General features: G+C 48.6%; 1 protein-coding gene across 9 annotated transcripts in view; it reads right to left on the bottom strand.

Annotated features, from left to right (window-relative positions):
* CCDC27 (coiled-coil domain containing 27) overlaps positions 1 to 20980 on the bottom strand; it is a 36345-nt gene that overhangs the window by 4693 nt on the left and 10672 nt on the right. For 6 of the 9 annotated variants that reach the window (XM_053281312.1, XM_053281311.1, XM_053281313.1 and 3 more), the window contains exons 9-20: positions 20325 to 20455; positions 18375 to 18452; positions 16588 to 16800; positions 13673 to 13777; positions 13134 to 13245; positions 8199 to 8336; positions 6555 to 6744; positions 5539 to 5786; positions 4233 to 4407; positions 3326 to 3426; positions 2583 to 2669; positions 1696 to 1824 (exon numbers count right to left, since the gene is read on the bottom strand). In XM_053281312.1, coding sequence (XP_053137287.1) covers positions 1696 to 1824; positions 2583 to 2669; positions 3326 to 3426; positions 4233 to 4407; positions 5539 to 5786; positions 6555 to 6744; positions 8199 to 8336; positions 13134 to 13245; positions 13673 to 13777; positions 16588 to 16800; positions 18375 to 18452; positions 20325 to 20455 — 1707 coding nt within the window. Of the gene's footprint in view, positions 1 to 1695; positions 1825 to 2572; positions 2670 to 3325; positions 3427 to 4232; positions 4408 to 5538; positions 5787 to 6554; positions 6745 to 8198; positions 8337 to 13133; positions 13246 to 13672; positions 13778 to 16587; positions 16801 to 18374; positions 18453 to 20324; positions 20456 to 20980 lie in introns of those variants that run through there. The other 3 variants (XM_053281319.1, XM_053281317.1, XM_053281318.1) reach the window with 3 other exon arrangements.

Genomic DNA, 20980 nt, shown 5'->3' with positions numbered 1-20980 from the left:
ACTGGTTTCAAGAATTACATCCGAATGCAGGCAACCGCAGATTCGCTTCAAAATCGACCCGCAGAATCCCTCCCCAGACAGAGATTTAGGAACACAGGAACAGAGGAAATTGCCATATACTGAATCAGACCATTGGTCGATCTAGCTCAGTATTATCAACCCAGACTGGCAGCGGCTTCTCCAAGGTTGAAGGCAGGAGTCTCTCTCGGCCCTATCTTGGAGATGCTGCCAGGGAGGGAACTTGGAATCTAGATGCTCTTCCCAGAGCAGCTCCATCCCCTAAGAGGGGGAATATCTTGCAGTGCTCACACACGTAGTAGTTCTGCGGTGCCAGCGTTACGTCCGAATGCTGGCACCACAGACTGGTTTTTTTGCAACCAGAGTTGAGAGAGGAAGCTCCTCCCCCACTCCAGCTGCTATTGGCTGCCGGGGCTGTCCTTCAGTTAGCCCCTGCTAACTGAGCAAAGAGACACCTTTTAAAGTGGTGGTTCTCTTCTATTGAGCAGGGGGAGAGCGACTGGCCCTGTCCGACCCCAGCACAGCATCCCTCCAGTGGCTGTTGCTGGGGTCTACCTTATGTTTCTTTTTAGATTGTGAGCCCTTTGGGGACAGGGAGCCATCTTATTTATTTGTTATTTATTTTTCTATGTAAAGGGCTTGGAGGACTTTGGTTGAAGAGCGGTGTATAAATATTCGTAGCAGTAGGAAAAGGAAGCCCAGGCAGTCAGTTGGCAGTCAGAGAGACCGCAGAGAGGGAGCTCTCCTGAACATCCAAATTCGGATGGGAGACAGAAGGGGGAAGGGGAGGGGGAGCGGAACTGTTCCGCATTACATCCAAAGCCAGAATCAGCCAGAAAATCAAATAAATAAACAAAGGCGGCCTCTATGAAGAGCCACCGGCAATAGGCGTTTGGGACCAGTATCCCCTATAAACAGGGATTCCCAGATTTTGTTCACTACAACTCCCAGCTGCAGTGGCCTTTGGCTGGGGATCATGGGAGTTGTAGTCCACCACATCTGGGAATTCCTGTTAGAGGGGACACTGTTTGGGACCCTTCTGGAATGTGACAGGATAGCCCCTCGGCCTAGTGGTGGCATGGAGTCAGTCCGCTTTCTCTCCCCATCCCCTGCCTGCTCCCTGGGTTATCAGACTAAAGGCAAAACCACCCCAGTATAAAGAAGCCACTTCGGCACTCTAGTGGGGTGTATCTACACTGCAAACAAATATCGGCTTGATGTGGAAGGCACTAGGTTCAATCCTGGAGTGCTGCTGCCAGTCAGAGTAGATAATACTGAACTAGGTGGACCAATGGTCTGACTCGGTTTGGCAGCTTCCTATGTCCATCTGTAGCTCAGTGGTAGAGAACCTGCTTTGCATGTGGAAGGCACTAGGTTCAATCCTGGAGTGCTGCTGCCAATCAGAGTAGACAATATTGAGCTAGGTGGACCAATGGTCTGACTCAGTTTGGCAGCTTCCTATGCTCATCCATAGCTCATGGTAGAGCAGATAGGGTTGCGGAAAACACCTGCCTGCAACCCTGGAAGGCGGCTGCCAGTCAGGGTAGACAGTAATAAGACAGATGGACCAATGCTTCCTCTTTATCGGGCAACTTCTTACGTTCCGGAATCTGTAGCAGATTAGTCATGGAGCAATGTACTCAACCACTCAACACATTTTGGCAGGTAACAACCTACCTATGCAGCTGTACAGGCCATCCCCTTCTAAACCCGTTGGGCAGCGGCAAACATATGAGCCGAATGAATTGACACACTCCGCTTCAGGCAGGCAACTCAAGGGCATCCCTTCTTTGCATTCATCTATGTCTTGAAGGAGGAGGAGAAGTCAGTCAGTCAGTGAGACTAAAGAAAGCAACTTGGCAAGACAGAGTTGATCCCTACTGGCCAATGCCTGTGACATCTGAACCCCGCAAGCTACAATACTGCTCCTTGGCTAGCGGTGGAGATATAGTGCAGCAGTCATCATGGCCAGTAGCTTCATCCTCTGACAAAATTTCTGGGCGGCACAGAAAGATACATGGTTGGACCCTACTGGGGGCATCCCTGATTTGTAGGGATGGGCGAATCGATTTGAATTCAAATTGGTTCATCTCTAATCTGGCCAATCGACCAGCTCCTTAAAGTAATCAGGTTTGAATTCTAATAGAATCAGCCAGATCCGAATTTGAATCGATTCAAATTGATCTGGCAACAGTTTAGGGGCACCTTGGCACTTTTAAAAGGTTTTTAAACCATTCAGGTGCCCTGATTGGTCAGGAAAGGCACCAAAATAGGTTGAACCGTTTCGAATTTGAATCCAAATCAAATTTGAATCGAATTGGCTAGTTTAGATTTGAAATTGAATCACATCTGAAAATTCAATTTGTGCATAATCTATTGCTAGATAGATCTAGATCCCTGGTGCCCTACAGAGCACTACAATGTGTTCCTTGGGCACAGGTTTCTATACAAGCCGCGATCACCAGAAAGCAAACGGATGGAGCAGCAGTTAGGGACACTCTCTCTCACACTGCACTTGGCTACCGTAAGAAAAGTGGCAAGAAGAAAAGCTCACAATTATTTACCAGCACAGTGCACACCGTTCCCCTCAAATCCTGGGCTGCATTGGCAGTTCTCTTCATCTCGGCTTCCGTTGCATGTTTTGCTGATATCTGAAGGGGGAATAAAGCAAAGAATCAGGCATTCAAGGGCTGAGCAACCCTGAAAGCAGCCATGATGGCACTGTCCTTTAAAATATCTCCATTGTCTAATCTCCATTGTCTAAATCAGGAGGATCTAATTCTCCCTCCCCTGCCCTGTGTTGAGTTCTGGATGTGGGAAACCCAAAGGCATTCCCACTTCTCTCTCACACACACACAGGAGGGAATGCCTCTTCCAACACCAGCTCAGAAGCAGTATTACCCCTTCTCCATCACACACAGAGGGAAGGATGCCTCTTCCACCACCAACTCAGAAGACGTATTTCCCCTCCTTTCTCACATGCACAGGAGGGGATGCCTCTTCCAGCACTAGCTCAGAAAAGTATTCCTTCTTCACTCACACACATGCACATGCACACGCACGCACGCACACACACACGGATGCTTCTTCCAGTACCAGCTCAGAAGCAGTATTCCCCCTTCTCCACCACACACACAGGAAAGGATGCCTCTTCCACCACCAACTCAAAAGACGTATTTCCCCTCCTTTCTCGCATGCACAGGAGGGGATGCCTCTTCCAGCACCAGTTCAGAAGAAGTACTCTCTCTTCTCTCACACATATACACACACACAATTAACCACAAAGGGACAAAAAGAGATTAAATACCCTTCATTATTAAGAAGACCCTCTGGGCCACAAGCACTCTTCCGGGAACATCAGCACTGAAATCGTAGACCAGAGCCCGGATATCTCCAAATTCGCTATCCCTGAGAGAGGCAAAAGAAAAGAGGTGAGAACTGAGAAGTAAGGAGAGCTGGTTTTGTGGTAGCAAGCATGAATTGTCCCCTTTGCTAAGCAGGGTCCTCTCTGGTTTTCATTGAAATGGGAGACCACATTTGTGAGGACTGTAAGACATTCCCCTTAGGGCAGTGCTGCTCAACTTCGGCCCGCTTGCAAATGTTGGCCTATAACTCCCATAATCCCAGGCTATTGGCCACTGTGGCTGGGGATTATGGGAGTTGTAGTCCAAAAATAGCTGGGGGGGGGGCTGAAGTTGAGCAGGCCTGCTTAAGGGGATGGGGCCATAGTCTGGGGGGAAAACAGACCAGCGGGGATTATAACTGGCAACCTCTGGCTTGCTAATCAAGTCATTTCCCCGCTGCGCCATTAGGTGGCTTGGAGTAGCCACCTAAGCGAGGCATTATTTAAGACCTCATTTCACCCCTAGCTCTGCTGGAGCAAGTTTCTCACTGCGAGCTCTCCAGGGTGCTGAATCTTTCCCTTTGGGTGCAGTCGGAGCCTGGAGGTATTTAAGACCTCATTCTTCCTCTGTTGGAGGAGGTGGCCCACTGGGAGCTCTCCGGGGTGCTGAAACCCTGACTGCCGCGTGGGTTCTTGACTGCAGGATCGGACAAGGGGGCTGAATGTCTTGTTGACCTTGGCCAACCTCGGCTCTCTCCTTCGTGACTGCCACAAAGCATTCTGCCAAGCGTGACGAAGGCAGTGGGAAGAGGGCAAACCTCTCTCTGTTTATAGGCTGAAAGCACACACCCCTCCCCGGTGGCAAGCGTACGTTAGTCCACTGATCTCAATGGCTTCCGTGCCATTGGCGACGACCACTGCTTGGCTGTCCAGCAGCGTCATCGGCTGGCTGTCCTTCGTCCACACGACAAAGCTGGAGGGCGAGAGCCACAGAAACTGTGGCAACTGGATGCTGACGGTGTCTCCTTCCAAGAACTCACCGAGCACTGGAACACAAATAGGCAACCATGAGGAGGCAAGCTGGTCTTGAGGTGGCACGCATGAATTGTCCACTTTGCTAAGCAGGGCCTGCCCTGGTTTGCATTTGAATGGGAGACTGCATGTGAGCACTGGAAGACATCCCCCTTAAGGGATGGGACTGCTCTGGGAAGAGCATCTGACTGCTTGCCTGCAGAAGGTTCCAAGTTCCCTCCCTGGCAGCATCTCCAAGATGAGGCTGAGAGAGATTCCTGCCTGCAACCTTGGAGAAGCCGCTGCCAGTCTGTGTAGACAATACCAAGCTAGATGGACCAAGGGTCTGACTCCGTAGATGATTGTGTCCCTGTTCGTTGCTTTATCTAATATGAAATGTGAATGCGCCATCATGGGTGGGTGGCTGTCTTATAATTTCAATTGGATGGATTAATAATCCAAAATTGGTTTTTCAATTGATCTACGAGTCTAGGCCCCCTGATCATCTTGGTTGCCCTCTTCTTCTCCTTGTCATGTTTCTCTCATCCGCACCTACCTCACAGGGTTGTTGTGAGGATAAACATAACCCATGTACACCACTCTCAGCTCCTTGGAGGAAGAGCAGGAGATCGATGTAAAAAATAAATAAATAAATAAATAAATAAATAAATAAATAATTGTATTCCAAGCAGCTCCCGGACACCATTTAAAAAACGAGAAAAACGATCGCTGAAAAATGGCAGAACAAAGCAGCAAATCCAAATGTCAGCTGTCGATGGAAATATTCTTAAACCCCACAGGAAGGACTATAGGCCACCTCCAGCCTCCAAGGCAGGATGCCTCTGAGTACCAGTTGCAGGGCAGTAACAGCAGGAGAGAGGGCATGCCCTCAATTTCTGCCTGTGGCTTCCAGCAGCATCTGGTGGGCCACTGTGTGAAACAGGATGCTGGACTAGATGGGCTTCCTTGGGCCTGATCCAGCAGGGTTGTCCTTACGAAGCTGCCCTATACCGGGACAGAACTTTATCAATCAATCTCTTTATTTCGGTCAGTGACCAGCATGAGACAGAACTTTATAAGGCAACTTCCTATTTCCTTCCTCGAGCTTTCCCTCTTCAGAGCTCCCGAAAACAAATTGTTAGGCTAGTCAACGGAGAGTTTCCTACCTATAGGTGTGCTGTCCAGTACAAAAAAATATCTCAGGCTGGAAGGGTTTAAGATCTCAAAGTCCGTCAGATCATAAGCCTCGAACCCGTCCGTTTTCTCAGGCAGCACGTGCGATCTCACTTCCGCCCAGAAAAGATTGGGGTAAAAATCATCCTCCTTGGCTGAAAGCAACGTCAGCGCTTGGCTCTGATTGGCCTCCAGAATCTCGATGGTCATGTTCTCCATGGGTGCTAATCTCCTTCGGTAGCTGCAACGGAAATACCAAATGAGGGCTTGGAGGTGACGCTGAAAGCGACACATTATTGTTTTCTTTCACCGAACGTCTTAGGCCCACACATGTTGGTCCTTGGTGCCACCTCAGGGGACGAATGCTCACAGTGATTTTGGGCAACATCTCCCCAACCAGAGATGGAAAAGAGGTGATAGCATTGTTGCACGCACAGCTTTCACTGTGCTATCACTCCTTCTTTATCCCTACCCCTAAATGATTGGGGTGAAACTGCAGGAAATTTTTGCACCAAGGAAATCTCAGGGTCAGGGTTAGGGTAAGAACGACCAGATTGTTCTACTCTCTCTGTGGAGTACAACCTTGTTCAGAGTGTACTTTGGAGGACGCTCCTGCCAATTTTCATTTCCATTCCTCCGACTTCATCCATAAAGCTCTGAGTCATTTCTGTGTAGGTAGTTTTGTGTTGCTACGGTACTACAACTATAAATATTTATATACTGCTCTTTAACCAAAGTTCTCAAAGCAGGTACACAGAAAAATAAATAATACAGAAATAAGATGATCCCCTGTGCCCAAAGGGCTCACAATCTAAAAAGAAACAGAAGGCAGATACCAGCAACAGCCACTGGAGAGATGCTGTGCTGGGCTTGGATAGGGCCAGTTGCTCTCCCCCTGCTAAATATCAAAGAATCACCACTTTTGAGGATCCCTGACCTAGTCCACGTTGAGGCTCCCTGACCTAGTTCACCCCTCTGCTCGATGAGCTTCATCTAGCTGCATGCTTACCTATGGTACTCGGGTCTTTGGCCTGAGTAGAATTTGTACCACATCACCACGTGCGAATGGAAGTTGCCGTTGCTAGAGACGGAGACGCTGAAGATGACCTGGCTTCCAGGCATTACCCTGAGCAGACAGACCTGCTCCCCGAAGTCGGCACAAGCAGTTAGACTGGAAACAGTGATACTGAAAGCAGGGTCTGCAGACGAATGCAAGATCACATCAGTTTCAAGTACTTACCTTAATGCTTGTTATTTACAATTTTAAGGTTTTAATTTGTGGACGGTTTTAAAATTGTTACATTGTTTTTAAGTTTTTGTATACGTTTTAACTTGTTTTATGCTATTGTTAACCACCCAGAGACGAAAGTTTGGGGCGGTGTACAAATTTGATAAAGAAATAAAATAAATAAATATTAGGAAATGGAGATGTGGGAGGGAAACTTAGAACCGTAAAAGAACTGAGTAAAAGGCTGCTCAGTCCAAACGCTTATATGAGCCTAGATGGCCGGCACCATCTAGAGAGGACAAATGCTCATTGTGATTTATTTTACAGCCCCTAGATATAGAAAAGAGATGATAGCTCTGTAGGACTTTCATCTTTCAGTGTGTCATCGAGCTTTTCTTGTCCTGAACATCAGGCTCACAGTGGCCAAATTTGCAATGGCGTTCGAAACATTTTGAAAAGTTTGAAAAACACAAAAACGACTATCAAATCTGATCAGCCTTGTCAGAGGAGGAATGCTGGCAGGAATGTCCTCCAAAGATTACTCCAGGGAGAGAGCGCAACCATTTGTTCATTAGAAAATCGGAAGCTGCCTTCTACGGAGACAGACCCTTGATCCATCTAGCTCAGTATTGTCTACACCGGGGATTCTCAGCGTTGAGTCCCCAGATGTTATTGGACTTCAACTCCCATAATCCCCAGCCCCAGTGGCCTTTGGTTGGGTATTAGGGGAGTTGAAGTCCAGTAACATCTGGGGACCCAACGTTGAGAATCCCTGGTCTACACAGACTGGCAGTGGCTTCTCCAAGGTTGCCAGCAGGAATCTCTCTCAGCCCTACTTTGGAGATGCTGCCAGGGAGGGAACATGGGACCTTCTACCGACACGCAAGCATGAAGATGTTCTTCCCAACTCCATCCCCTAAGGGGAATATCTCACAGTGCTCACGTATAGTCTCCCATCCAAATACAAAACAGGGCAGGCCCTGCTTAGCAAGGGGGACCAGTCATGCTTGCTACCACACGGCCAGATCTCCTCTCTTACCTTGTGACCCTAACTCTTGCTCTGTGCATAAATGATGGCAATTTCACCCGAATCGTTTGGGGGTAGGGATAAAGAAGGGGCGATAACACCCAGAAAGCTGTAAGTGCCACAAAGCTATCACCTATTTTCCATCTCTAGGGGGACATACATTGCCAAATATCACTATGAGCATCCATCCACTGAGATGGTGCCAATGGCCCAAATTTGTGGCTGCTCATAGACCATATCCTGGGTGGAAAGGTTATGTAGGCTTAAACCTTCATATATACTTCCACTCATCCCAGAGGAGATTAATCCACCATTCAGTATTTAGAACATCCACAGTCTTCTTTCAATGTTTAAGGGCCGCTTACCCCTTTGCAAAGAAGCATTCAGGATCCACTCACCTCGGCAAGAGTTTACGCCGTCACCTCTGTAGCCCGGCAGACACTGGCAGTAGAAATCGGAGGTCAGATCGTCCAGTTGACAAATTGCTTTGGAGTGACACCAGATCTCCCTTGAAATGCACTCCTTTTTGTATGGATCTAGGGGGGATCCAAAGACATTGTGCAAACATATTTGTCACTTGTCAACATCCCACCCCTGCAAAGAGTAACCGGGTTTCAGGTTGGGCAGAATTAAATGTTCATCGCCAGCCAGAGAAGCTGTGTCCAGTGGAATTTTTTTTTTTAATTTTTGCATTTTAAAATTAGTTTCACTTTGTTAGAGGTGCATGTCCAGCCAGAACATGCAAAAAGTGTGTGTGTGTGTGTGTGTGTGTGTGTGTGTGTGTGTGTGTGTGAGAGAGAGAGAGAGAGAGAGAGAGAGAGAGAGAGAGAGAGAGAGAGAGAGAGGGAGAGAATGTATAATTTCAGGAAGGAAGGAAAAAGATAGATAGATAGATAGATAGATAGATAGATAGATAGATAGATAGATAGATAGATAGATAGATAGAGAAAGGAAGGAAAAAGAGAGAAAGAGAGAGATGGATGGATGGATGGATGGATGGATGGACGGATAGACAGATGGATAAAGGAAGGAAGGAAGGAAGGAAGGAAGGAAGGAAGGAAGGAAGGAAGGAAGGAAGGAAGGAGATAGATAGATAGATAGATAGAGAGAGAGAGACAGACAGACAGACAGACAGACAGACAGACCCCCGGCCAAACTGTCCCCCCCCCACCCGTCACCTCCTAAAAAGAGGAGATAGCACAGAATCTAGCACAGTAATTTAAGCACTAATTAAAAGACCACCTTCCCATTCCTCATTGGGTCCTCAGTCGGTGACCTCATCCCACCTGAGTACAGGTGCTCCATACCTGTAGGGCCTTTCTATAAATGAATGGTTCTGGCACCCAAACTGGAAAGAGAGATCTCCCGTGTGTGCAGAAGTTGGACCTTTATCACATTATGCTATCAGGACTTGGAGCTTTGAGGGAAGGCAGGGAGAATAAAAGGGGTCAGGTTTCACCTCCCTCCCTCCCCCCACACCTCATTAAGGGACTCACCGTATATCGTTCTCTGCACGGTGATGAGACAAAGGAGGAGGAGGAGGAGGCAACTTGCCAGCATTTTCAATTAAATTCCTCCTTTGTGTAAACCTCGCATCTCGCTGGCTTCAGGTGGGGTTGGGAGAACCCCCGTGGCACAACCCCCAGGCTGCAGGGCCAGATCCATCTAGTTCTTGTTGCCTCGAGGATCTGGAGACGTCAGACCCCCAACATCCAGAGAAGGTCCGTTTCAGTTCAAATGGTTCCAGAGATTCTAGTTCCAAGATCCAGAACGGTAGGTCATGGGCCAGAGTTCAAAGTTCTTAGTTCTATGTGGTCCGCATTCCAGGGAACTCAGGAGATTCTCTGGAAGCTGATCGAACGTCCCTCAAGGAGAGGATCAGAAATGGTGATGCCCAACAAATGCCGATCACTTGTTCCTTCACAATGCTAGGTTTTAGTGTGGAATACAGGAAGCGGCCTTCTACCGAGTCCGACCATTGCTCTATCGAGCTCAGTATTGTCTTCACAGACTGGCAGCGGCTTCTCCAGTGTTGGAGGCAGGAGTCTCTCTCAGCCTGATCGTGGAGATGCTGCCAGGGAGGGAACCTGGAACCTAGATGCTCTTCATAGGAACATAGGAAGCGGCCTTCTACCGAGTCAGACCATTGGTCCATCTAGCTCAGTATTGTCTGCACAGACTGGCAGTGGCTTCTCCGAGGGTGCAGGCAGGAGGTTCTCTCAGTCCTCTCTCGGAGGGAAGTTGGAAGCTTCTGCATGTAAGCATGCAGGTGCGCTTCCCATCCCCGAAGGGGAATGCCTTACAATGCTCACACATGAAGTCTCCCCTTCAAATGCAAACCAGGGCAGACCCTGCTCAACAGAGGGGACAAGCCATGCGCGCTACCACAAGACCAGCTCTAGCCTTCACACGGGGTGGAGTCCAGCAAGCCCTGCCCATCCGCTGAAGTCGGACCCAGAATGAGCCTCGGAATGTTCTGGATCCTGGAACAGGCAGGGGTTCCAGAGCCGACAAGTTGATATGGGAGGCTCCGTGGTCAGAATCTGTGGTCAGAATGGCCGGAAAGGACATTCTCGTTCAAAGACAGGGATGCCGCTGAGCACCAGGCTGCTGGAAAGCAACCTGAGGGAGGGGTCTTGCCTTCTCCTCCTTCTTGTCGGCTTGCTGGGGGCATCCAGTTGGCCGCTGCAGGAAAGAGGATGTTGTACTAGAGCAGGCCTGATCATCTTAGGTCCGCCATCTGTTTTTGGACTACAGCTCCCATAATCCCCAGCCACAGTGGCCAATAGCCAGGGATTATGGGAATTATAAGGCGCCATCTGCAGGAGGACCAAAGTTGAGCAGCCCTGGGCTAGAGGAATCTGTGGTTTGATCCAGCAAGGGTCTTCTTATATCCTCAAGGAAAATATATCTTGAACTTAGCTAGCTGAAAATGACTGCTCTAGAGCAGGGATTCTCAGCGTTGGGTCCCCAGATGTTCTTGGCCTCCAACTCCCATAATCCCCAGCCAAAGGCCACTGGGCCTGGGGATTATGGGAGTTGAAGTCCAAGAACATCTGGGGACCCAACACGGAGAATCCCTGCTCTAGAGAAGCAACCTAGGGCAGATCATCAGTGGAATGGTGCAAAGTCGTTCCTCTTATCAGCTGGGCTTCATATACTGGCTCCTCTGGGCAAATCGGTTGTGTTAAGCACCCCAATGCTGGTATCTTATCCTCTTCCTGACTGAGCAGGGGGAGGAGAGCTGGTCTGGTGGTAGTGAGAATGAATTGTCCCCTTTGCTAAGCAGGGTCTACCTGGGTGTGAATCTGGATGGGGGACGACATGTGAGCGCTGTAAGTTATTTCCCTTAGGGAATGGGGCAGTAGCTGAGTGGAAGAGCATCTGCTCATGGGCAGGAGCCTGGCCTGAAACCCCGGAGAACCGTGGTCAGCCCACTGTTGCTGGACTACAGCGCTCATCATCCCCAGCCACAATGGCCGACAGTCGGGGATTATGGGAATCGTAGTCCAACGTCTTCAGGACGACTGAAGTTGTGTAGTCCTGGTGTACACGACACAGAGCTAGATGGACCAAAGGTCTGATTGGGTATGAGGCAGCTCCATACCGGATCTTCCTATGAGGCCGGGTCAGAAGGGGCACAGACCTTGGACAGCTCCAAGGGAAAAGGGGTCAGGACCTTGGACAGCTCCAGGCAAGCTTGCTGGCTACAACAGCACAGATCAGGAGGGCGGCACTGACCAGCACACGCTGAATAACAGTTGCAGGGGAGCAGCAGCAGGAGAGGAGGCATGCCTTCGTCTCTTGGCCGCGGTCATCTGGTGGGCCACGGCAGGAATGAGGATGCTGGACTATCGGCCTCTGGTCTGTGGGGCCTGCCTTACATTATTTGTCATAGTAGTTAGGAGGGGAGCCTCCATGTTCAGGGGCAGTCTACCTATGAACATCCGCCGCTGTGGAATGATGGAGATAAGAAGGCCATCGCCTTCGTCTCCTGCTTGTGGGCTTCCCAGAGGCACCTGGTGGGCCACTGTGCGAAACAGAAGGCTGGACTAGATAAGCCTTGGGCCTGATCTAGCAAGACTCTCCTTATGTTAATTTAATTTAATTTAATTTATTATGTACCAGAAGGTTTTCCGGGATAGAGCAGTCTAGGGAAAGGCTTCCAGTGCTCACTGCTCAGCCCTCTGTTGGCCACGCAACCTCCACTCCTGGCCTCTCTTCATTAGGTATGTATGGATCTTCCCGGAATGGATGGCACCAGCATTCCCTCTAACAGATAATTCCAGAGGTTGTAGACTAAAACTCCCAGCATCCCCAGCTGCAATGGCCTTTGGCTGGGAATTGTGGGAGTTGTAGTCCACGACCTCTGGGATTCCCTGTTACGAGGGTCCACTGGATGGCACCCGCTATGAACAGGCCCCGTCGGTGCCCAAACGGAGGATTCTGTTGCGGAAAATAGCACAGCAGTGATTTGAGAATAACCCTAGAGTCTCCTTAATTAGGGAGGGAGGAAAGGAAGGGGATTTCGAGTGAAAGGGCTCGTGTGGATGCCACCCATCTCGGAAAATAAGAACATAATAATACATGTATCTGCATATACTGTATTTGGGGATCTTTATTTTTTCAACGTTTTATCTTTTGCACTCTCCGTGGTATATTGCCCCGTAATAGGCCCTGCTAACCGGGCAAAGAGACACCTTTTCATGTGCTGGCTCTCTCCCACGGAGCAGGGGGAGAGCGGCGGTCTCTAAGGGTGTGTGGTGTAGTGGTTAGAGCGTTGGACGAGGACCGGGCAGGTCCAAGTATCTTTGCAGCTTTTTTTCAGTGGAAGTTTGGGGCAGCATACAAATTAGATAGATAGATAGATAGATAGATAGATAGATAGATAGGAAGGAAGGAAGGAAGGAAGGCAGTCAGACAAACAGTAAAATAAATAAAAGCACCTTGAGCACTTTTCTGTTGAAAAGCAGACCACAAGTAATAACAACATAATCACTGCCAACATGGGGACAGTTGCAACACAACCACTTTTGTTATGACCACTCTTAGCTTTGTCACACTTTTTTTTAACGGGCTGGGTTTTTCTCCCTCAAGGAGAGAGCAAGGAAAACTGCGGCTCAGAGAGAACTCAAATTCAATCGTTTAATCGGAGTCAGGAGGAGTTAGGGATGTGGGAAGCAACCAGCAACATGGCACGCTCCAACTAGGAAAGAGGATGAAGAGAAAGCCTCTTTTTTTCCTTCGGTGGTTCTCTCCATGACGGTAAAAAAAAACCCCACAACAAATCTACACAACGTTTTCAGACGCCGCACGTCCTTATTTGCCTGTACCTTTCTTCTTATGCGATGGCATAATAATTGGTTCTGAGCTGTTCAGAGATGGGACTTTCACACCCTTCTGCCTCAGCAGCTGATGGAAGTCCAGACGGTCGGTTATTATTTTCTGCAAGGCAGGTCCACGTGAAAAGGTTCATGTTAGCGGTGGTGGAATGCATGTAACTGGGGATTCCGAGCTGTTGATGACTACAACTCCCATAATCCACAGCCAAAGGGCATTGCAGCTGGGGATGATGGGAGTTGTAGTCAACACCTGGGAATCTCTGTTTACAGGGAATACTATGCCACGCCCCATTCTGCCACGCCTCCCCCAACTAAGTCCTCCCACTGAGTGTTGGACTCTGGCCGGGGAGACCCGAGTTCAAGTCCCCGTTCAGCAATGGAACTTACCGGGTGACTCTTGAGTCAGTCACTTGTCTCTCCGCCCAACCTACCTCACAGGGTTGTTGTGAGGAGAAACACAAGCACGCAAACCACTCTGGGCTCCTTGGAGGAAGAGTGAGAGATCACGGTAAAAGCTAAACCACGGTTACCTGCAACGCTTCTAAGACTTCGTCATCGCCGATTTCTGCCTGAGGCGATTTGGTGGCAGGGGAGCTGTAGGTGGCCTGGATGATCTTGCTTCGAAATCGTTCAAACTTCCAATTTATAAAAAAGAAAAGGAAAGTGGTTAGCAGTGAAAACTTTAGAGAGAGAAAAGCAGTGCTATGCCCATTTAAATAGCAAGCATTCCTCCAAGGGACTCTGGGAATCGTAGTTTTAGCAAGGGCAGTCAGAATTCTGTTGCCTATTATTGTTGTCTGAAATGTAGATGTGCCTTCCGACCAAAACTCAAAATCCAGCACACACACACACCAAGAGGGGCACAGACACCACCCACAGAGTCCGGGCCAGGACTGCCTAACTTCCACCCTCCTGCAGATGTTAAGACTACAACTCCCATCATCCTTGACTAGTGGCCACAGTAGCTGGGGAGAGGGGCCATAGCTCAGTGGTAGAGCATCTCTTTGAATGCAGGGGGTCCCAGGTTCAATCCCAGGTAGAATTGCCACACACCCCGAAATTTCGGGTTTCACCCGGGTTTTAAGCTTCTTACCCGGCCTGCTTAGCCCACCCAGATTTGCCCGGATTTCAGCTTTCTTTCTTTCCTTTCCTTTTTAAAGCTAAGCTCTAGCCTTGTAGACGCAGAGCTATGGAACAAAACATGCAGTCACTTTCCTGCTCAACCGCTGGACTTTCAAGCCAATTTACATAACATGCAAATTCGGCACCCAGGTTGGGAAAGCCAGAATATGGCTACCCTAATTTCCAGGCAGCATCTCCGGGTAGGGCTGGGAAAGACCCCTGCCTGAAACCTTGGAGAGCTGCTGCCAGTCAGAGTAGACAAGACTGAGCCAGATGGACCAAGGGCAGAAATCCGTAAATAAATTCGGCATACATTCATAGCAATGTACACTGAATAATACAATATGAGATAGAGACCAGAGGCCTCGATTTCATATTGTATTATTCAGTATATGTTTACAGAGTCTGACGTGGCTATGGGTATATTCTTGATCTTCTTTATACGTTAGTACTCTGCTTGCTTCTTTCTCCAACGCTTTATTGTGAGTACCACCCCATATCCCTGCTTTTTTGTATCTCCCTGACTCAGCGTAAGGCAGTTTCCCATGTCTGAGGAGGAGGAGAGCTGGTCATTAGCAGGTATGTTCCAAATTTCTTCTAAAAATAAAAAGAATCAATCTTTCCCTGAGTCTGTTTTAGTGTAAAAAGTAGTGAATGCAGCTAATTTAAGTGGGGGGGGGAGAAAAGGAATGAGAGAAAGAGCAGAGAGGAGGAGGAAGATAGGTGGTGTGACGTCCGTGCAAAGCTACGTGTGGCTCACCAGAGGTGCATCAGAATCTAATCTGGCCCACCACCAAAGTTTAGTTTGACGCCCCCTGGCATAGTGCATTTGCAAGAGAGAGAAAATCCAAGCCCCAATATTTATACGGGGGTGAAATCTTTTATGGGGGGGTAATTCTTGTTGCACCCCCTGTAATTTCCTGCTGGATCTGCTCCTGTGAACTAGATATTCACCATATTCATAATGGGGATGTGAGTGTGAGTGCACTATATATTGTGAAGTGTGTTTGTGTGTGTATATCAGCGAGGGGCCCATTTTAAAATCTTGTCTCTGGGCCCACTCCAACCTTGCTACGCCCCTGGCTGGTCTTGTAGTAAAGTGAAGATATCCCCCAAGGAGAATGTTTTACAGTGCACACATGTTGCCCATCCAAGTGCACACCAAGGCAGACTCTGCTTAGCAAAGGGGACAATTCATGCTCACTACTACAAGACCAGCCACCTAATGGCGCAGCAGGGAAATGACTTGACTAGCAAGCCAGAGGCTGCTGGTTCAAATCCCTGCTGGGATGTTTCCCAGACGATGGGAAACTCCTCTATCGGGCAGCAGCGATATAGGAAGATGCTGAAAGGCATCATCTCATGCTGTGAGGGAGGAAGCAATGGTCAACCCCTCCTGTATTCTACCAAGAAAACCACAGGGCTCCGTGGGCGCCATGAGTTGACACCGACTCGACGGCACACTTTACCTTTACAGAAACATCAATCAATCAATCAAATAAATTAAATTAAATTAAATTAAATTAAATTAAATTAAATTAAATTAAATTAAATTAAAACAAAACAGAGTAAAAAAACACACCAATCACTCAAATAAATAAATAAATAAAAATAGAGTACAGAGCTATTTTCAGAAGGGCAGTATAGAAATCAAATTATTAATAATAATAATACTAATCATCATCATCATCATCATCCCAGGTCCTTGGGAAGGACTCGATGTCTGGATAAAACAAACCAGTCAATAACACCTGTCTGTGTAAACAAGAAATAATAATAATAAAAGACCCAAATCATCCCAGTGGTAATTGGTGCCCTGGGTGCAGTTCCAAAACACCTTGAAGAGCACCTCAACACCATCGGGGCCACAGAAATCACCATCAGCCAGTTACAAAAAGCAACTTTACTGGGAACAGCCTATATTCTGCGACAATATCTATAATAATAACAGCAACAACATTGACAATAAAATCCGGGCATCCCAGGTCCTTGGGAAGGACTCGATGTCTGGATGAAACAAACCAGTCAATAACACCTGTCTGACTGTGTAAACAAGAAATAATAATAATAATAATAATAATAATAATAATAATAATAATAATAATAATAATAATAATACAAAAAATATCCCATTCCGAGATGCAAATCAAGCATGATGCTTGACGTGCAGACTTCAACCACTCCTCATCTTAACGAGACTGGCACGGCTTTGCTGGGCTCATCCCTCATCTCAGGTTTAGGGGTTCCCTTCCGCGAGAACCAAGAGATTGGGCGGATGGACGCCACGGGGAGGGCGTGTGGCCGGGCGGGGAGTGGAGGTTACCCGGGCACTGATGCTCTCCAGGTTGACTCGGGTCTGCTGCTCGGCCCGCTGCAAGGTGTCCAGCTGCTTCTGCAACTCGGTCTGCCGCCCCAGCTGCTTCCCGACGTGCTGCTGGTTGACCCCCAGCTCGGCCTGCAGCCGGTCCACGTTGCTCTGCAGCTCCTCGATCAGCTGGCTCTTCTCGGACAGCTGCGATTCCAGCTCGGAGACATCCTGGGCGGCAGGAGGGGAGGGAGAAAGGCCGGAGGTCCGCAGGTGGGTCCTCCAGCAGTCCCTGACAGTGATCTCCCTAAACAGAGATGCTGGCAAGGAGTCCAGGAGTCGGTCATGGTGATTTCTGGCAATGTTGCTAATGGCGCGGCGGGGAAATGACTTGATTAGCAAGCCAGAGGTTGCTTGATTAGCAAGCCAGCGAATCCCCGCTGGTGTGTTTCCCATAGTCTGGGGGGAAAACCTTTAGCGATATAGGGAGATGCTGAAAGGCATCTCATATTGGGCGGGAGCAGGCAACGGTCAACCCTTCCTGTATTCGACCAAAGACAAGGGCTCTGTGGTTGCCAAGAGTCAACACCGACTCGACGGCACATATTACTTTTTACCCCACCCCACCCCGAGATGGAAACGAGGTGATAGCATTGTTGAACTCACAGCTTTCTCTGGGTTATTGCCCCTCCTTTAGCTCTGCCCCCAAGCCATTAGGGCAGGGGTTCCAAGCATGAATGGTCCCCTATGCTAAGCAGGGTCCACCCTGGTTTGTATTTGAATGAGAGACTACATGTGTGAGCACTAAAAGTTATTCCCCTTAGGGGAGGGGGCCATTCTGGGAAGAGCAGCTGAGGTTCCACTTTCCCTCCCTGGCTGCATCTCCAAGACAGGGCTGAGAGAGACTCCAGCCTGCAACCTCGGAGAAGCCGCTGCCAGTCTGGGTAGACAATATTGAACTAGGTGGGACAAGGGTCTAACTCAGTATATGGCAGCTTCCTATATGGTACCCCAGATGTTGCTGAACTATAACTCCCATTACCCCAGCTACAATTTATTGTAATGTGACCCAATATTGTAACTATTATGACACCACTGAGATCTCTCCCCTGCCCACTTTCTCTCCCACTTCTCTCTCCCAACCCTCCCTCATTCTCTTCCCAACACACACCCCTTACACACACACACACACACTCACTCTCTCTCTCCCCCCCACCGTAACAGGAATTCCTAGATGCTGTCCATACAACTCCCATAATCCTCAGCTGCAATGACCTTTGGCCGATGGGAGAAGAGCTGGTCTTGTGGTAGCAAGCAGGAATAGTCCCCTTTGCTAAGCAGGGTCTGCCCTGGTTTGCATTTGAATGGGAGACATTCAAATGAAAGATATGCACTTACTTTTGAGTGGAAGATATTCCCCTTAGGGGACAGGGCTGCTCTGGGAAAGATCACCTGCCTGCTTGCCTGCAGAAGGTTCCAAGTTCCCTCCCTGGCAGCATCTCCAAGATACAACTGAGAGGGACTCCTGCCTGCAACCTTGGAGATACCACTGCCAGTTTGTGTAGACAATACTGAGCCAGATGGACCAAGGGTCTGACTCAGTAGATGGCAGCTTCCTATGTTCCTATGAGTTATAATCAACAACATCTGGGAATCCCCAATACAGGGAACACCAATACACACCCCAGTTGGGGGCAGACTCAAGTCCATGGCTGGCAAATCGGAACTCAGGGCTTCTGAATATGCCAGCGCCACAAGGAGGGAAACCAGCAGGCAGAACCTGGGAGCCGACCAGACTGACTCACCTGCCGGAGTTTGGAATTCTCTCTCTCGATGTTGCCCATCGTTTCTGCCTGCTTCCGCTCCTCTCGCAGGTTGCAAAACTGAGAGGGAAGGAAATAATTAGAAAACCACCCTACCTTTTTTCCTTGATTTCTTGTTTTATATTTACGATTAATACTGTATTATGAATTTATTTTTGCTTTGACTTTAGAGTTTAAGTTCCAGTCATTGTGATTGTCCAGCTCTTTGCGAAAGAGATTTTTTTCCCCAAAAAGTGAGCTTATAAATCAATTAAAGAAAATATCTATCTATCTATTTATGTAAAATATTTCTGTCCCGCCCCTCCAGTACAATACTGTTCAAGTAACGTCAAAATGTAACACCAGATGTAACACCATCTTATTTGTTTGTTATTTCTCTGTGTAAACCGACCTGAGCCATTTTTGGAAGGGCGGTAAAGAAATCGAATGAACGAATGAAACAAATGACACACAATGTAGAACAAAGACAATTAAAAACAAAGCAAGTTTAGCTTAAAGACGCATCTGTTCACCCAGGCTTTTACTGTAATTAAATACTGTTTTAATAGTTAACAGTGTTTTAAAATTTAAAATTGTTGCAATGTCTTGACCTTCTTATTCTGTTGTTTGTATTGTCTTGCTGTAAAGGGCCCAGAGACGTACGTTTTTTGGGGGGGTCTACCAATATGTTAAATAAAATAAATAAATACAAACCCATCAGCTTATAGTAAGACACTTTAGAAAGCCCCACTAAAGAAGTAGGTTTTAAGGTCTTTTTTAAAAACCCAAAGCCTGGCGAAGCTCTTCGGGGAGGGCATTCCAGAGCTGAGGGGCCACGACCGAAAAGGCCCTACCTTGGCCGGTTCATGGTGCAAAATTAAGTTGGTGGGAGAACACTCAACAGCCTGCATAAAGAATAAAAATATCTCCTTGTTTTAACTAGGATGGTCCACAGAAGTGAATCAGTGGCCACTTGCTCCAATAACACAACTTTGGCCCTGCAGCTGATCTTGGACTACAGTTCCCATCATCCCCAGCCACAGTGGCCAATAGTCAAGCATGATAGGAGCTGTAGTCCCAACAACAGCTGGGGAGTCAAAGTTGGGCAGCCCTGTCCTGCAGGGAAAAGGAAAAGTCCTGAAATCCCAACGAGGGAATGACAGCCCACACCTTCCGGGGTCTTGTCTGGAAGTGCCTGAAGTCGAAGTGAAGCAGGTGTGGGCCTGGCTAATGCCTGTAGAAACGTAGGACATAAAACAACTGCCTTGCAGTGTTCCTTGTAACAGGGATTCCCAGATGCTGTTGACTACAGCACCCTTGATTGCCAGTCAAAGGCAACCGGAGCTAGGGCTGCTGGGAATTGTAGTCTGCAATAGTCATCCCTGGGTTGTTGTTTTTTGTGATCTTCGGGGTTCAGGGGTGATTTCTGGGGGTTCAGGGTGAATCTGGGGGGTCAGGGGTGATTTTCAGGGGTCAGGGGTGATTTGGGGGGGTCAGGGGGATTTCTGGGGCCAGGGGTGATTTTTAGGGGTTTAGGGGTGATTTTGGAGTTTCAGGGGTCATTTTCAGGGGTTGGGGTTATTTTGGGGGGTCAGGGGTGATTTTGGGGGTCCAGGGGTAATTTGGGGGGGTTCGCCTTCACTCTTGTTACTGACTTGTGGAAATTTGGGGGGATTTTTTCTTTTTACTGTGTTTTGTGGTCCTTTGGGGACCGCGATTCCCCATACCTCCTCTTTGCCATTGATTCCAGTGGCTCGTCCACCGCGAATTCGCCAACCACGAGGTCTTCCTGGGACGGAACCCTGGCGGTTGGCGAGGGATGGCTGTATCTGGGCATCTCTGTGACAAGGAACGCGGCTGCCTTGCGCTCTCAGACACTGCAGGACACTGGTTCAAAACCCCCGGCGTCTTCCACTACCCAGAACTCTGGGATTGCGTCTTGCGCGGCGGTACCTTAGTAGACATGGCTTCCAGCTGGTCTCCCCGCTCCCTCAGCTCCTTCTGCAGCAGCTCCTGCTCCGAGTGGGCTCTCCGCAGCTGGGACGCCTCAAAAGACAGCTGCCTTTGCAAGGAGCAGATGGCACCTAGGAGAGCAGGGGAGAAGCGATGAAGGCGGCCAAACTCTCACGCAAGCAGCTGCCTTTTGCTGAGTCAGACCCTTAGTCCATCGGGTTCAGCGCTGTCTACCCTGACTGGCAGCGTCTCTCCAAGGTTCTAGGTAGAAGTCTTTCCCAGCCCTACCTGGAGATCCTGCCCGGGATTGAACCTGGGACCTTCTGTATGCAAAGCAGATGCTCTGCCCCTGAGCTATGGCCTCAGCTGCAAAATGTGACTATCTTCCTCCCGTACTTCATATCCGTCAATGCCCACTTGCTATCATCAAGTGATCCTGAGTGCAAATCCCTCCTGTTTTCAGAAATAGGCATTTTTAACAGCTGCTTCATACCGAGTCAGACCCTTGGTCTACCTAACTCCTTACTGTCTACACTGACTGGCAGCACCCCTTCAAGATCACAGGCAGAAGTCTCTCCCACCTCCGGCATGCAAGCAGATGCTCCGAACTGCAGACTCCAGGTGTTGCCCAACTACAACTCCCATAATCCCCTCCA

This window comes from Hemicordylus capensis, chromosome 16 (genome assembly GCF_027244095.1).
Source record: "Hemicordylus capensis ecotype Gifberg chromosome 16, rHemCap1.1.pri, whole genome shotgun sequence".
Taxonomy (NCBI): domain Eukaryota; kingdom Metazoa; phylum Chordata; class Lepidosauria; order Squamata; family Cordylidae; genus Hemicordylus; species Hemicordylus capensis.
Note: the sequence above shows the minus strand (reverse complement) of the source record. Positions and strands in the feature narration are given on the sequence as shown.